At 43.0% G+C, this 17963-nt stretch overlaps 1 protein-coding gene across 1 annotated transcript; it reads right to left on the bottom strand.

Moving 5' to 3' along the window:
- Positions 1-3453: 3453 nt before the first annotated feature.
- LOC125943257 (uncharacterized) lies at positions 3454-4478 on the bottom strand. Its single transcript, XM_049662070.1, has 2 exons — positions 4303-4478; positions 3454-3673 (listed from the first exon to the last, which is right to left on the bottom strand). The coding sequence occupies exons 1-2, from the start codon at positions 4476-4478 to the stop codon at positions 3454-3456; spliced, it is 396 nt and encodes a 131-aa protein (XP_049518027.1).
- Between the last annotated feature and the right edge of the window lie 13485 nt (positions 4479-17963).

Raw genomic sequence — 17963 nt, 5'->3', positions numbered from 1 at the left:
ACACACCGGGGGATGCCACAGGCACGCTATCATTGAACGCTTTCTAAATTTGGAACAAGCAGGCATCGACTACCAGCCATTACAGCAACATTACGCTGAGAGACTGGGGATCAATTAGTACTATTCATTTAAATATGAAGAAGAGGAGAAGGAAGCTGTATTTTGTCATGAACTACAACTGTGTCAGAAATCTGAAACTGTGTGATGAGACCGTGTGTGAACTTTATCCTTCTCAACTACACAAAGAGTGCCCATGTTTATGACCGCACATGATGCAAACCTTTCGACTAAGGTAAAACAATCTTAATAACCAATGCTGGACAGCCAGTTCCTGACAACAACTTTTAGGCTAACACCACCTCCAGCAACAAGAGATTAACACCACCACAGGCACAAACTCTAAAAAACATTTAAATTCATAAGCATGCAAGTCAGCCTTGCATCGCGATGGATTTACGCGATAAACTTTAATTTCCATAGCAGCGAACTCAATGGAGAATAACTGGGCACAGCGAGTTTTCTTTCTGTGCAAGCAATCAAACAGCAGGCAAGCGATCATTCAACCATCCACAACATTTTCATCAACCCATGTGTGGATACCTTTCGATCTGTGCTACAAGCAATTGGAAAACAATTGGTTCAATCCAAATAAGAACAAACAGGTAGCCTTGATCACATTTTTTATTTTGATGAAATTTACTTAGGCCCAGGTTTTCCTGACCCAGAACGATGCTTGTAAACGTAGTTTTGTGAAAAAAAGCCAATCCTTTGTCCGGAAGAAAACATGCAAATTTTGGCTGCTCAAAACCTTTTCCAGCAATATTGCAATTCCTTAACCTTAAGTACACAGTTTTTTTCAACACATTTTTCCCCACAAAGAATAAGTCAAGTGGAACCTTATGTGCATTTTATTACACTTAGCGATGGAAGCAATTTTGAGAAAGAAATCCCACACGACGTACACGGCCCAAAATACCAGTAATTCAGGAATGTGTACCTGCAGACAGTTTAACCTCTGGATTATAAAACTGGGTAGCTATTGACTTTTTTATTTGTGGTTTCTTTCAAAATAATTTCCATGCCTCTGCAAAGTGTTGTTAAACTTTTGCTCAAACATAAGTGGTTTTATAATGCGAGTAGTTTGACTTTCATGTACTAGGTCTGAGAAAAGCCCATTATTTGCACAGCAAATACTCTCTCCCTTGCCACCAGGTTCTCCAGCATACAAGGCACTCAATGCAATCGTGACAGCACCTCTACTGCTCAGAGTCATACGTCAGCTGTCACCATCGGCACAGACGTACAGCCTTGAATCCTTTCATAGTGTGGTCAACGGCTTTGCACCCAAATCAACTGCATTCACATACGAAGGCATGAAAGCTGGTAGGGCAATTAGTTTATTTTTGAATCATCACTATTTACTAGTATCTAATTTGATGCAGTTGCTTTCTGAAGGTTAACACACTTCTTTCCTTCTAGGAAATTGATAGCTGCTCTTCACTTTAATGAGAATAGTGAGAGAGAGCAGTCGCACACAGCTCATGGTGAAAGCCATAGGCACACTAAGACCTCTAATGCGAAGCCTGGCCTCAGCCTATGAACTAAAAACTGCTGCAACCTTCTGTAAGTGCTGTTCAAACTCATTATTAAATTTTTTTGTTATTACGGTACTGTAGAGTGGTAATAGCCAATGACTTCTTCACATGTGCAAGAATTGTTACAACCTCAAAAGCCATCTTTTGACAGCCATCAGTGCCGTAGCCAGCCACTTTTTTCAAACGAGAAAGGGGAAGGGGGTCAGGCTCTTGACCGACTTGGCAGGAACTGGCTCGCAAGTCTTGTCTTACTTCGCTCGATGACAGGTACCCTGTGGTGGAATAAAGTCCAGGGCGGTTGCACGGTGTGCTACTTCTTTGCTATACACGTGACAGCCATGTCTATATTTTTGTCAAATAACCAGTCGAACATTTTGCATCATGCCAGTCGAAAGACAACAATACTCAGAGGTTACCATTCAAGAATCACTGTTTATTGCAAAAATTCCAACACTTGTATTATGCACTCGTCATTCCAGATAGAGCAAGGCATGCGCTTAGGAGCACTAAGAGTTGAAATATGAGAAAAATTATATGTACACTAATATTATTATATAAAACAATTGTTCATATTGTCTAATTTCAGGCTACGCGCAGGGACTCACAAACGAAGTTTTGAATCTCTGCACATTGTACCCAAGTTTCCGGGAGGCCCTGGCACTAGCTCCCATCAAGGCTCCACCAACATATGCACCACCGTCTGAGCAAAGACCTTCAAAATCCGAACTTGTAGCGGCACATAAGGCACGCTTTGCAAAGCACTGAAGAGCATAGTCTACATGTGTTTGAGCCAAGCAGTATCGCAAACACAAAGGACATGCAGTGGGACTGTTGCTGCAGAGACCTGTGTCACAAATGTAGTGAAACCTTCACATTACAATCCTGCAAGTGCTGTTTTCGACCGACATAGCCATTCCAAGGATGGATACTGCAAGGAACCTTCCACTGGCTAAAGACGCACGCACAGGAATGCTGACACACGTCATGTTTGCAGGGGCAGATTCAGTGATGTGAACAAGCTGTGCTACACTGCAAAGGCGGCATGGAAGAGTAAATGCACACAGCATATACCCTTGCCGAGGGGGGTACGCACGTACAAACACTGCGAGTGCTGTTTTCGACCAACACAGTCGTGCTGAGATGGATACTGCATGGAAGCTTCTTCCACTGGCTGAAGAGGCACACACTGGAATGCTGACGCACGTGATGTTTGCAGGGGCAGATTTCGTGCTGTGAACAAGCTATGCTCCACTGCAAAGGCGGCATGGAAGAGCAGAAGCGCACAGCTGGTCCCCTTGTCGAGCGGGGTACGCACGTAGAAACACCGAGTTCATGTTTGTTAGCCCATCATTGCACTGCGCAGTGGATTTGTTGCCCTCTAATATTCCGGATACTTGAACCCTGTTGGTGTTTCTGTAGGAAATGTGCCTCGAATTTTCGCCACCATACATGAAGGAAGAACGAAGCGGTGACCTTTGCCAAGACGACCCCAAAGCCAGCGGACGAACTGCCTGTAAGCTGTGTAGCGGTACCTCCTGTAGTAATAAAATGTGAAAACACAAATTGAGAAGTCAAATCTTTTGAAGACACACTAGCCACAGTGCTACAGTTAGATTTATGCTGGAGTATGCAGCAGTTTAGAGCTGCGCTGACCCACACAACCCGAGTCCAGGCTTTTGAAAAATTTTACCCAAGGTGATGCATACACCTCGCTAGCCAGGCCAATAGAATATTGCACCAGACGTAAAACAGCAGATTACCTTGGTGACGAAATAATGGCGGCCTCGTACAGGAATGAAATTCTTTTTTAAACTACGTGAAAGAAGCCGGTAATGCGATCTCCTCAAGTAAAAATAATTTACTTGTAGATGTCTTCGCCCATGCAGTCATTGCGCGCCCGCAGCTCGAAGTACGCAATACGGAGCACGGCGATATTTCGACAGACGGTGTGGAACTCGGGGTGCTGTGTGATGGAACCTACAGGCTGCGCAGCAGTAACAGGGTCCCCCATCTCGCGACAGCAGAGGCATTCACTCTCGGCGAAGTTGCTCAGAACCACGCAGTCTCCGCAGTCACACCTGAAACAGCACCAAACGAGCGCTGAAATATTTGACGTTGGGCTGGATTCATTAGATGCTGCATGCAAACTTCTATAAGGAAGGAAAAATTAGAAGAGGCAATGAAATGTCCTATATACTGCTGCTGGAAACACCTTCTTACGTAAGGTGTTCAAGATTAAATTTCTCGATTGAAATTGGACTGCATGAGACTTGGCTTCCTTGCGGTGATCCGTTTGGCTAGCATGCAATACGGGTGTCGTAATGCGCACCTTCTATCGCGATTTAGCCCAATCGGAATAGTTTCTAGATCCCGATCGGCTTATCTGCACAAAATACGGAAAGTGGCCGATCGCAGTCGATAAATTTGATCAAGATCGGGGTTTGAACGCGATCGAAAGCGCACTGTGCGATGAAACATTCTGCACGTATACAAGTGGCACATTTCACGCCATTGCAAGCTGAGCTCAGAGTACTGCACAAATGACGCGCCGCAGGAAAGACTGCACAGCGTACGCGGGACGGCAATTTCGGCACAAGTAAACCCTTGCTTCGTCGTGTCGACACCATCCCAACTTCCGCGGCACTTAGTGATAGCGCCCTTCTTTTACGGAAGAAACGCGTGGCCACATAGACAGTCCAGCACTTACCAGTCAGTACTGATGAGTTGCGAGTGAAGTTCTTCGCCATTGTCGGGAACATCGTCGCCTGGCGAACCGGACGGCTCGCATTCCGTCGACGAAAACGCGGCTTCACTTCCCGTCGGCGCGGCCGGCGGCTCACCATCGTACGCGGAAACACCTGCCGCGCGAGCACGGATGATCATTTCGCGCTCCGTTTCACTGAAGTCGCTGAAATGCAGTCCTGCTTCCCTGGCGAGCTCTTCGTTGGAAGGTTCAGCGTCAGCAACGGTATCCATCGCGGCCACCGAACACTTAAGCCAAAGTCTCAGCGAACGCGAACGCAAACGCAACGGCCATGCTACCTACGATGCAGCCAGCGCCTCAGCCGTTTACGCAAGCGGTGACGTATCATGGCGCCCTCTCATTCGCTGAGAGCAATGAAATCTGTTACGACACTGCTTCAGTGCCGAATCTGGAGTGAGAGAAATTGAGAAAGAGATATTTGGTCTTTGTTTACGACTTTCTCCACTAATAACTCATATTTTTGCATCCAACAAAAACTGCATGCGTTCCTGAAGGTCCCTCTTTTATTCCAGCTGAACTTTCTGTTTCTCTTTAGTGTCCCTTTAAAGACAACAGGTGAGCACTTTGCAGTTTACTTCCCGGTTTTTATTTGTGATAGTAATCGTGCGCAGTCGTACTTGGCTGTCCGGTGGTGAGGCAGGAGCTAGCCGATTTGAAAACACCCCAACGATGCAGTAAATCGTTATACCACAAGCAGCGAACATAAAGCGTCTGATAAATATAGTACCACCTGTGCACATGTTAGGCTCCCTGCTAGACGCGTCAACGCGGATAGCAATTGACAACCACGTGTTTCTTGGCCACAGCATTTGCGCCTCTTAAACGTAAACGTACGAAGTATAATTAACAAAACTGCAGAACTAGAAACTATACTCCTTTCCCAGGACCCTCATATAGTAGTATTAACCGAAACATGGCTCCATGAAGAAATTAAAGACGAGGACTTGGTTCCTGGATCCTACAAAATATACAGAAGGGATCGAACTTCCCGTGGCGGTGGTGTGGCCGTTATTGTGAGCAAGAACACGACTGTCTTGTTACTAGAACAAATTGATAACCATGAAAGTTTGTTTCTACAGATCAACTTGTACGGGTTCTTGTTTAACCTTGTAGCAGTGTACCGTCCGCCATGTGCCACGTCGGATTTCTTAACCAAGCTTCATGAACATATTGTTAAATTTTGCAGAACGACCGTATTAGTGGCTGGCGATTTTAACCTTCCCAGCATTAATTGGAAGAAACTTTCATTACCTACTCTAGCGGACCAAATAATATTCGGTGCAATGTTAGCTTGCGATCTCGACCAAGCAGTTCACGTTCCAACACAGGTGCAGGGATCTGCTTCCTCTATTCTTGATCTGGTTTTTCACAGCAGATCTCTTCGAGACGTTGAAATAACCGTTGAAGAAGGCATTTCAGATCATCGGCTTCTGTGCTTCACATGTAGAACAGAGAGTTCGGACAATAACGCACTTAAAGAATGCAAATCCGTCAAAAATTATGCTAAAGCATATGACGAGTCCGTTATCGATTACCTTGAACTAGCACTGGATGATTTCTCTGGCGATGACGTTGACTATCTATGGCTGAAGCTGAAATCTATTTGCCACTTCTGCATTGATAACATTATCCCTAGCAAAATGAAGAAGGTTCACCGACAAAAATTCTTGGATCAATCGAGATATAATCCACCTCGTTCGATAAGTAAAAAGATTCCGAAGGCAAAAAAAATTGGCCCAGCATTCGAAGAGTTAAAACAAACACTCACTAAAAAATTAGAGCAGGTAAGCAGTTTTATTGCTCCCACACTCTCACCCAATTTCTTAAGACTGACTCTGAAAAATTTTGGCGACATTTGAACTCTAAGAAGAGACAAGCTCTTGACCACCTCAAGATTGATGGTCAGATAATTCAAGATAAGCAACAACAGGCATCCAAATTTAATCATTACTTCCAGTCTATCTTCTCTGAGTCTAATCAGTGCTCTCCGGTCATTGCTGAAGATGTGTAAAAGCGTAAATTCTGATTTTATAACATACGAGGGTGTATTTTCTATGCTCTTAAATCTAAACACAAAAAAGACATGCGGTCCTGACGGTATTTCGAATGCCTTCCTTCGTCGCTATGCCGAGTGGCTTTCACATTTTCTTCTTGTAATTTTCCGCTCGTCTATATCTAGTGGTATCAATCCATCAGACTGGCGGGTCGCTCGTGTTGTGCCTGTACTTAAGAAAGGTGACCCTGCATTACTATCAAACTATCGCCCTATATCACTGACGGTTATATCTTGCAAGCTTCTAGAGCATATCTCAAATTACATGACAGAATTTCTTGAAAAACCTAGTATTCTGTCGTCGTGCCAACACGGCTTTCACAAGGGGCTCTCTACCACTACTCAGCTTCTCTCCACTCACTAAACATTTTCACACCCTTAAGGGTGTTAAAATGGGTGTTTTCCGCATTTACACCCCCGTGCACACCCTTTTAGCACCCATTTTGTTAAAAACACCCTATCATATGGGTGTATACGGCACATAAGGTGTGAAGTTGCTCAAAGAAGGGTGTTGAACACAAGGATGCATGCATAAATCTGGCCATAAGAACGCGCATACGTCCGCGCAATGAGCCATGTGTCTATGTATGTCATTTTTTTCTAAGATAATGATCTTACTGGCATGACGGGCACTCCAAAACGTATTACCTTGAAAAGTAGACACATTCACTTGCAATTTCATGAAATATCATTCGATTTAGTTCTCACTGTGATACTACAGTGCAATTAGACACTTTTAATACAAACTGCAGTAATTGAATGAAAGCGCGCAAGCAACTCGCAAAATTTTGCAGGAATTTAGCGGTGCCCTTAACAGCCCAACAAAAAGTTGCGAACCCCGGTGAGATGTCTTTTTAAGCGATTCAAGGTAGTAATTAGACACGCAGGCATAAAAATTTGGCTAATTCACTTGTCAACCAACCAAGTCAGACGATCCTGCTTAATTGAAGCCCATCATCGATATAGTTCATAAATGGTTCTTTGAATGCCAAGAACTGATGCCGCTAATTGCTTCAGTGTAATGAATTCCGGACTATGGAAATATGGAAAACCGAAACATGTACTGCGGAAGAGCACAACTGTCACTCCTTTGGCAGACGCCACGAGTGATGTGAATGCTTGCGCCTCACACGTGGCACGACCAATAATGGAGCGCTCTTATGGAGCCACGATCTCGCTGAAACTTTATGCTGTGACCTGGCATGGTCTCCTTGATCGGACGCAGCTGGTATTTTGATCGTACCTGTAGAAGCGCGCTGATCGGCTCACTCACGGTCAAGATTTCTGCGATGCACTCAAAGTCATGCAGCCCAGACCGTAAAAAAAAAGGAAAAAAAACCGTAACGCTCGACACGAAACGTATTCGCCACTCCCAGCTCACCGGTACAGCTAGAGACCACAACGAAGTGGCAGCAAGCACGCGGCCACGCCAACAAGCAAAGCTGTGAGAATAAAGGGGCAACGGCAGATAATATTTATAGTTCGACTGAGTTCGGCGCAGCGCGATTTACGCGGCTGCGCCCTCCCAACTCAAAAGCGACCGGAACTGACACTACGACGCTTTACCGTTGCCTAGACAACCCGGCGCGCGGCAGGGTGGGAAGGCGGAAGCTGCTACGTCACCTCATTGACTCTTGCTTCAAAAGATGCGTTGTCTCTTTTTTGTCTTTGTCCGCGTCTCGCGCTCTGGGAAATAATTTTAAACGTGTGATTGGTTTTATGTGCCGTCTAATCAGAGACGTGGTCCGTGCGTTGTGTATTAATCGTGCCCCACCGCAACTCAAAGCCTTGGCACGCGCTGGAAGATGGATCCACGGAAGCAGATACGAGCAGTTGCAACGTGCCCGGTGTCGGCGGTCGGTGTACTACTGTCAGTATGGAAAGTTTCAGGCAAGTGTCCGTTCATTTGGTGTTTCTTTATTTGATTACGTGTTATTGTTGGCTGTAGAGGTATCTCATTGTGATCCGATAGCATATTTCACTAATGTAAGCGCAAAAGCAGTTGCACGCAGTACTACGGCAAGATGGCTACCTCGATTGCCCCCGTGTGACTAGCAGGATGGCTACCTCGATTGCCCCCGTGTGACTAACGTTTCTGTGGCCACGTCGGGCGTGGTGCATCTGCATAATCCCGCTTTGTTTCTGAGCGCTTGAACTATCGGAAATGTGGTGTTCTTGCGAATTCAGCGCGGCTTATAACACGGTCGTTCGTTTTGTGTCGAGTAGAAAAAGAAGTGACGACTGGCTTCGCCTTTCGAAAGTACCGGTGCAATATTGGCTTTCCCTCGCTCGCCCGCGTACTGCTGCTGCTGCTGCTTGCCGGACGCCTTCTTCAGCGTGTTTTGGGCTATATTTCTCTCTCCTTTTGTGTGTGTGTGTGTGTGGTGTGTGTTAGCGCGGGCGTACGTGTTTTGTAAGCGCTTTACGTGTGCGTGCGTGCGTCCGTGCGTTTTTTCTGAGCGCTGTGTACGTGCGTTCGTGCATGTTTTTTGAGTGTTTTGTATGTGTGCGTGCGTGCGCGCGCGCGCGTGCTTGTATGCGGGTCTCTGTGCTTGCGCGTGCGCGCGTTCGTGCGTGTTTTGTGAGCGCTTTGTATGTGCACGCGTGCCTGTTGTGTGAGTGCTTTGCATGTGTGCGTGCGCGCGCGCGCGTTGCTGCTTTGCGAGCGTTTTGCTTGTGCGCGCGTGCTTGTATGTGGGTCTCTATGTGCTTGCGCGTGCGTTCGTGCGTGTTTTGTGAGTACTTTGCGTGTGTGCGTGCGCGCGCGCGTACGTGTTTTCTGAGCCCTTTGCGAGTGCGCGTGCTTGTATGCGGGTCTCTATGTACTTGCGCGTGCGTGCGTTCGTGCGTGCGTGTTTTGTGAGTGCTATGTATGTGCGTGCGCGCGCGCGCGCGTACGTGTTTTGTGAATTTTTTGCGGGGGCGCGCGGTGCTTGTGTGTGTGTGTATTGAATAAAGTCGGTAGTTTTACACGCAATAAACCTCTTCAAAATTGGTGCAGCGGCTGTCCCCGCCCTGAAAACCGAGTTTGGTGTCGAGCCACTCTGGAATATATGGAGGCGCCGGAGGACCAGTGGAAGGTGTAAGTTTCCTCCTTTTTCTCTCCTCTACCCTGATGAATCCACTTCCTTGATTGTTATTGTGAAATAAACGTTTCATCAACAGCATAAATACATGAATCAGAAATCCGGAAAGTGTGTTTCACGATTACACTAATTTCGATCGTGAAACGTGTACCTTCGGTTAGCCCACATTTCCTTGAAGTAGGCAACTGCTTATGAGGCGGCGGCGGGCGAAATGCTGCCGCCCTTTTCGCCCGCACAAAAAATGTTTTGCCTACAAATGCAAAAACGCCCGTGTCTCGTGCATTGGGGCACGTTGAAAAACCCCTAGGGGTCAGGATCAATCCAGAGTCACCCGCTATCACGTGCCCCTTAATCAAATTGTCGTTTTGACACGTAACACTCCCGAATTCAAGGAGACAACTGCTTAAATTGTGAATAGCTGGTTATTTGCGATATTCCGCATATAGCAATTGGTTTAAGCAGCTTTTACTGAAGATATGAAGTGCTAAGATTTACGTCTCTCTGGGGTGGTTCTCATGCCCTTCGAAAATTGTCCTCTATAGCCCAATTATAATTCGTAAAAATGGAATTTATAAGGCTTGCCCTCGGACTCGAGAATGTGTTTGATTGAGCGGTAGGTTTAATTGAGAAGGTTGCAGTGAGTCCAATAATTTTTTAATGCTTTCTCAGTAGGAGTGTCAAAGTGTAAAAAAAGCGTATGTGTGTGTGTAAATTGTTGAAAGCGAGTCATGTGGTGCAGGTGTGCGTGTGTTTGTGTAAGACTTCGCTCCTCGAAAGGGCAGGACTTGTCTAAAGTGACTTGTTGAACAACACTTTGCAAATGTGGTGAACATGGTTTAAATAATCGATTTGAGACCTGCAAGGAGTTGCGACATTCTAACGCATTCCTCTTGCATTTACCACGGATTTGCCACTGAATTGTACAACTCTCTGGTGCTGTTTGGCCAGAAAAGCAAGGAAACAATAATTAATCAAATTTGCTTCATTCACACTATTTATAGCCAACATAGTAGCCCAAGTCACTAGTGTGATCGAGTATATATTTGCAATGTGGCACTAAGATTACTCATTACATTCAACTTAGCCGCTTTCATAGCTGGTAATAAACTTAGTGAGCACTAATAGAAATATTAAACAAAAGAATTACCACTGGCACAGCACTGGCAACAGTGTATGAGCAGGCAAACGTATATGTGTGTGGAAATTTCAATGCAATGAACTTTCACTGCAACATCTGTGGTATGAGGCTTTTTTTTTCTCAGTAAGCTGTACCGAGTCCATACTTTGATATTTCTCTTGCCAACCAAAATCACCTTTATTGCCAGTGATCTTGTCTCTCGTTCTGGTAGTATTTGTTTATGTGGAACTAAAAATGTCATTTCTTGCAGGTCATCCAGATGACAGCCTCACAATTCGCAGCCTTTTTGCTCTCCACCAGAAACCCATCAGGGGCAAGCCACTTATGTTTGCCTTCAGACAAGACAACATTGTAAGTAGATATAGGCGTGTAGTCGAATATTCTGAAACAAGTTTCCATTTAATACTGTGAGGCTCCTGTGATAGCCTTAGGTTCATATTTTGTGCAGTTGTGTGTATGCAGTTTTTAGATATTGCCGATGGCACAGTGCACATTGCAGATATGACGACTATGAAGTATATACTTGCAATTTCATCATTGCCTTTCATAATGAAGTTTTTCTTTTGTGCAAGGATATTCAGAGATTGGGGCATTTCAGCATCATATTCTGTATTGTGCATTCAGTGCTCATTTCAAGTTACTCTCCTCCTACCAATTTATTTGTGGGAAAAGAGTATTTGTTTACCCTCTGCAATGCGATTCTTATTTGCTCATTGCGTCAAACTCCTCTACCTTTAATTATCACATAATTATCACAACCTCAAAATTTCGGCTGTTATTGTTTTGAAAACAGTATCAAAATCAAAATGTGCTAGATTGCTATCAAGACTGCAAGGAAATTGAAGAAATTGCAAGAAACCGTGGCTTCTTATGGTAGTTGAAAACCTCTTTTCAGCAAACCATGTGCCTATTTCGTTTACTGAGCTGCTCATGAAATTCGCAAGCATGTTTGATTTAACACAGTCGTTACAGGAGAAGAGAAAAAAAAGATTAACAGGAGCACTTTTCATGAGGATGCAATGCTTTTGGATATTCTCCAGGTGGCAAAATGTACATTTAGGAGAGAGAGTGACCTGGAATCGGAGTGGGTGGGGCAGGGAGCCAATTTGCAGCCATTGTGACTCATGCATGTAGTGGCAACACAGGATGAGAAATAGTTGTGGCACTGCGGTCTAGTAAATAGGTCAGCACTTACATAAACTCCCCCACAGTGAGGGGGAAACGTAGGATATGTTGTCCATTAAAGATGGTGCTGTTAGGATACAGCAGGAAATTTTAGGCTCTAGTTGAGCAGCTACAATATGAAGGACCACATAAATTGTAGGAAGCCAACATAAACTGAGTAGAAGGACATACGTCACTGTTCAGAGCACGAAGTATAAATTCGGAGCATCAGGAAGGATTGTAAGTATAAATAAGGGAATAGTACTTGTCAGCGTATTGCCTAGATAACAAGGGCAAAAAATATTTGGCAGGACGTTCTATATTTTCCAGGGAAATGTGCTGAAACACTGATTCTTACTCAGTCAGTAAAGAAATATACAACAATAAATAAAAATAACTACGTTTACAGAAAAGGCCTTATAGACTGCAGTGGAGAGTTGGCCATTGTTGAGCTAGATGCAAGTACTGCATTGCTACTGTAATGCAGGGCAGGTGAGATTGCAGTTGGGTGTTTCGTCATTTTCGTCTGTTGTGCACTCTACCTGCAATACTTAGGTGCAGCAGGCAGGGTTTAGTTTACTATTTTAATTATTGTTATTTTTACTAATTTTTATTGCCCAACACAATCCTTATGTTGTGCACTCTCTCTGTACAATAGTGCTCTTCGTCTCGGAGTGTATAAATGTTGCATTCAAAACAATTCTCATGCCTTGAGCACAGCAGTCTTATTGTGTCTTCTCCCATGAAGTCTTCTGCTGCAGTGCTTCTGAAGTGTAATGCACAACTACATTGCAGATTTTATATTGTGAGTTTTATATTGCGGTCACATCCATGCTCCTGGAGAAATGCCCATTGCTAAGAGATGTCGTTGGTAGAGTCTACATTTTATGCTCTTATTTTCCATAGTGAAAAGGCTACTGTATATTCATTTTTGCTTCTATGCCATTTTGTATTCACGATGACTTAGTGATCGCGGTTTCTAAATTTGAAAACTGGAACTTTTGCCCAATTGAGCTGTGCCTTGTGTTCGGTCACAATAATTAGGGGTGTTGTTTTCAGAAGCTTGTTGCCTTATCAAATTCCCTGCAGTGTATAGGATCGTAATGAAATGTAGAGTCAACTCTCATGATTCTGTTATTTTGCTAATGCAGGAAGCTGGATTCCAGCACAGCCATCTCCTGCACTTATGGTCAAGATGCTCAGACAATGGAGTCCCTGTTCCTTGTGGTTAACCGTGAACAGTATTCTCGCTTTTATGAAAGCTAAAGGTGATTTCCTGCATAAATTAGAATTTTGCAGCTCAAATGTATACACTTTATTCTAATTTGAATCAACTAATATATGCTGTTTAATACTTTTATACTGTTTGATACAATCATTTCTTGTTGGAAAATATTAAGCATGATGTTTAACATTTATTTATGCATTACTGGCTGATGCATGATGGCCTGTGTTTAAGAAATGTGAACTCACACACTTGAAGCTTCATTCAGTAACAAGAGTATGGCTGATTTAATAAACATTATTTGCTCATTTATGTACAAGCCTTAATCTTCCATTATCGCACCAAGTACAAATAATTTAGAAATTGGCAATGTATCATTCGCATGTGGCCAGTAGAGTACCTTAGTGAACAGTGGTTTGTTTTTATAAGGCTGCCATTGATACGGCACTTCGCACCTAAACAGTAATAAATCTGGCATATTTAGGCTGTCTTGCAGTAGAAAAAAAATTTTCAGGCAACATATTTTATAACAGACCATGCATTGCCTTCGCATTACAAAATTTAAGGAAACTAGAATTGTAATTGGAAAATCTGCTACACAGCATTTTTAGCTCAGAGAACTCTATTTACATTTAAAAAATGATTTAGGTGGGAAAAAATTTTCTTGCTCAAGGAATCTTGTTGAGGAGCGAAAATTCATCTTGATGCTCCTGGATCAAACCTTATTTAAAGCAAGTTCATGTGTGAAACATACGGTGTTTCAGTATATCAAAAATGTGCGCCAGTCAAGCTTTATATCGACTTTCCAAATCAGCTTTTCACAATGATTTGCCATGACATTGGTGTACAAAATAACAGGGTGTGTTTCTTGTGTGCTTGCTCTGCATTTCATGTACTTCCCTAATTGACCTTTGCAATATATATATTTTTTTCAAGGCCACCAAAACTAGAATTTTTGTACCTGAAATTTAATATTGAAAATTTATTCCTTTAAGTGGCACCAAACAGGCTGTTTTAGGGTTACCATATATACATGTTGTTTCAGTTAACTTAAGCTAAACATTAAATAAATGCAAATGCTACGTAGCTGGACAGAACTAAGGTAATGTTGTTCGCCGTCGCTTGGAGATACTCAGACTATTTTTTGTACTCGGCCTAATTCGATAATTAGACCTAATTATTTATTCAACTTCTCAATTATTATAATTAGATGAAAAGTGTCAATGAGTAAATTCTAGAGCAACATGAGAAACTCCCAATACAGCTTTCTGTTGCTCAATACGTGCAACATAAAATGGTTTTTCCGAGCGTGAAAGAAGCCCGTGAATATACGCAAAATTTTCGTCCGACTGGCCGCTCGAGGCACTTTATGTGTATTCGCGGGCATCTTTCACGCTCGGAAAAACACTTTTGTGTTGCACGTATTGAGCAACAGAAAGCTGTATCGGGAGTTTCTCATGTTGCTCTATACAATCTTCTAATTGACACTTGTCATCTAATTATAACAGTTGAGAAGTTGAATAAATAATTAAGTCTAATTAGGCGGAGTACAAAAAATTGTCTGAGTATCCCCAAGCGACGGCAAACAATATTACTTTGGTTCTGTCCACCTACGGAGCATTTTCATATTTTTAAAGTTTGTCCCAAGTTAACTGAAACACCCTGTATATAGGACAGATTTGATCAGTTATATTAAAAAACATTTTTGTAGGAAATGTAAATTTTCATGTACTTACAAATGTATTTGGTGATTGCACATTTTAGGTTGTTATGTATGTATTATGTAGTTATGTATTCTAGCATGGAATAAATATATTTACTTTCCTTGAAAATGCAGTATCGTATATGTCTTGCTGGTTCGTATTACATTTTATATGGATATGTAAAGCTAGTTAGTTAATTCAGGTTTAATGGCGCAAAAGCGACAAAGGCCATGCTGCGCAATAACCATTGATGTAGATATACACGCTCAGAAGTTATAGTTTGCTAGGTTGCATTTGTGCAGTGAAGACAGGTTTTGCCCTGAATTACTAATATTTATTGTCATCCACACGTATAAATGTTGTGTATGCCTATCGAAACTTCAAGCTTGGCTATCGGACGCCGTGCTTGGTAGCTGAACTTGAACCTTCTGGCACACACGAGTTATGCATGGATCGCTCTATATAGTCATAATTCAAGGTATGTACAGCTGAGCCTGCCTTCCCTATACTGTAGAAATAAAGGGTGTACACCCTTTCAACACCTATGAAAATGGGTGTTAATGAGGACTAACACCCTAACACCGTTCATAATTTTTGCTGGACACCCTTCCTCTAGGGTGCTATAATAGCACCCCAACTGTAGGGTGTAGGAAACAGCACCCTTAGGGTGTCCGTCTGGCGACAAACTGATTTACACCCTTAAGGGTGTTAAAATGTTTAGTGTGCACCGTTAACGCTTTTGCCTCCGTTCTTGATAAAGCCGGCCAGGTTGATGTTATATTCCTCGATTTCAGCAAAGCCTTCGATAGTGTCTCTCATTTTGGTTTGATAACAAAACTAAGCAACTATGGGTTTCCACCTAACATTGTAAACTGGATCTGTGCATATATGAGCATGCGGAGACAATTCATCGATGTTGAGGGCCATTACTCTGGATGTCTCCCCGTAAACTCCGGAGTTCCGCAGGGAAGTGTGCTCGGACCGCTACTTTTCCTGGTATACATTAATGACATAAGAACATGCATAGACGATAGTGTGAGTATTAAATTGTTCGCGGATGACTGCTTACCTTACAAAGAAATCATAGATTCCAATGACCAGGTGATTCTGAGCAATAGTCTTACTGCGATTTCTTACTGGTGCGACACCTGGGAAATGAAACTTAATGAAGAAAAAACCCTTTTTATGCGCATCACCAACAAAAACACCCTCTAGCATATCAATACACTATTAATCAATCCGCGGTCACTCAAACAGACTCCTTTAAATATTTAGGTGTAACCATTAACAATCGCCTTACCTGGTCGCAACACATTGATAATGTTTATGCGTCTGCTCGACGTAAACTCGACCTACTAAGACACAAGCTGAAACATTCTCCTCCATCCGTGAAACAATTAGCATTCAACACACTGGTAAGGTCGCGATTAGAATATGCTTGCGTCGTCTGGGACCCATTCACGAAAAAAAATATAAACAAACTGGAAAACATAAACAGGCTTGCCGTCCGCTACATATATAATTGTTATGGACGTTATGACTCCCCATCTCAATTGATTAATGAAAATAATATTGCCTCCCTAGAATCCCGTAGAAAGGTAGCACGTCTAACATTGCTTTTCCGCCTTTGTAAACGCGAACTACAACTTGATCATTCACCATGTCGCCAGCCGCTACTAGCTAGACCTACCAGAAATCATCACCCCGACAAGATAACCCCTATTTTCGCGCGCACAAATTGCTTTAAGTATTCCTTTTTTTCTAGAACAATAAATAATTGGAACTGTCTGCCGGCCGATGTATTCCTGTCCAATAACATACCACATGTCATTGAAAAACTGTATTTCAAATAAACTTAGGAGCGCGTGAGTACTTTCATGCGTGTTAGCCGGCGCATGAGAGAGATCACTTGTCTATCTTCGCTGCGTTAGGCCTGAAAAAAAAACTGTATAAACTGGTACGAAAAAAAATGTCTTGCCTTTCAATTCAATCCCTTGCTTTGTGTGCTTGTAGAATGTGTTTTTAATGTATTTAATATCATCCTTCAATGTATCTCATATGCTTCAATGTATTTCATATTTCGCATGTATTCTTTTCTTTGAACGTATTTAATTTCATTTCTGTATGAACGAATTCTCTCCTGCCTGGGCCACATGTTGGTCTGCAGTATTCTGTAAATAAAATAAATATCGCCAGGAACACGTGTGTAGGTGTGCGCTTTGCACCTATTTCTACCTAATGGGTCGCCATCGTCTAAAAATGCGTTTCTGAGAATTAAGGTTGATATATCACAACTACAGTACTCTGCCGCGACGCGAAACGACCTCAGTTTTGTATGTTCCAACTGCGATGCTATAATTTATTATCTTCACAGTTCTTCAGGATGGAAGCGTTTTTAAACTACGCTGGAAGGACGGACCTAATGGGTTTGCCCAGAGATAAGGTCAACTGCAGGATATGCTCGGCGCACTTCATGGAGGTGGATTTCATGGACCGACGACAAGCAGGCCAGGAGAAGCTATTCTGTGCTTTGGCCATTAGAGCGATTAAAATAAATGTTTTTACATGTGCGTGCATGAAACACCATCCGCGTTTTGTTGCATTCTATGTATAGTGTGTTGTACTGTCTGCTTAAATTCTTGTTTTCGCAAACGAACACAATAAAGTAAGTCCAAAGAACTGTTATGTTGTAAGTGAAATTATTTTAGTATAATTTGGGCACATGCTTGTTTTATCGTAATAATGAACGGGATGGCGTGCATAAAAACGCAAAAAGAACCCACTGCACTGTAAGCAAAAATGAGCCGAGATGGGAGTAAACGACTTGTCCTCTAGCGCATTCCCCGATGGGAGTGCGATATACTCCGGTCAGGCGGAGTAAAAAGTTTACTCCCCTGCTGAACGGAGGTTTTGGGTGGAATGATGGGAGTATATGTTTACTCCCCTGCTGAGCTGAACGGAGGGTTTGGGTGGAATGATGGGAGTATATGTTTACACCCATCGCGGAGGTTTTGCACGGAATGATGGGAGTATATGTTTACACCCATCGCGGAGGTTTTGCAGGGAATGATGGGAATATATGTTTACATCCATTGCGGAGGTTTTTGCAGGGATTTATGGGAATATATGTTTACATCCATCGCGGAGGTTTTGCAGGGAATTATGGGAATGCATGTTTACATCCATCGCGGAGGTTTTGCAGGGAATTATGGGAATATATGTTTACATCCATCGA

The sequence above is a fragment of the Dermacentor silvarum genome, chromosome 1 (genome assembly GCF_013339745.2).
Source record: "Dermacentor silvarum isolate Dsil-2018 chromosome 1, BIME_Dsil_1.4, whole genome shotgun sequence".
In the NCBI taxonomy this organism is placed as follows: domain Eukaryota; kingdom Metazoa; phylum Arthropoda; class Arachnida; order Ixodida; family Ixodidae; genus Dermacentor; species Dermacentor silvarum.
Note: the sequence above shows the minus strand (reverse complement) of the source record. Positions and strands in the feature narration are given on the sequence as shown.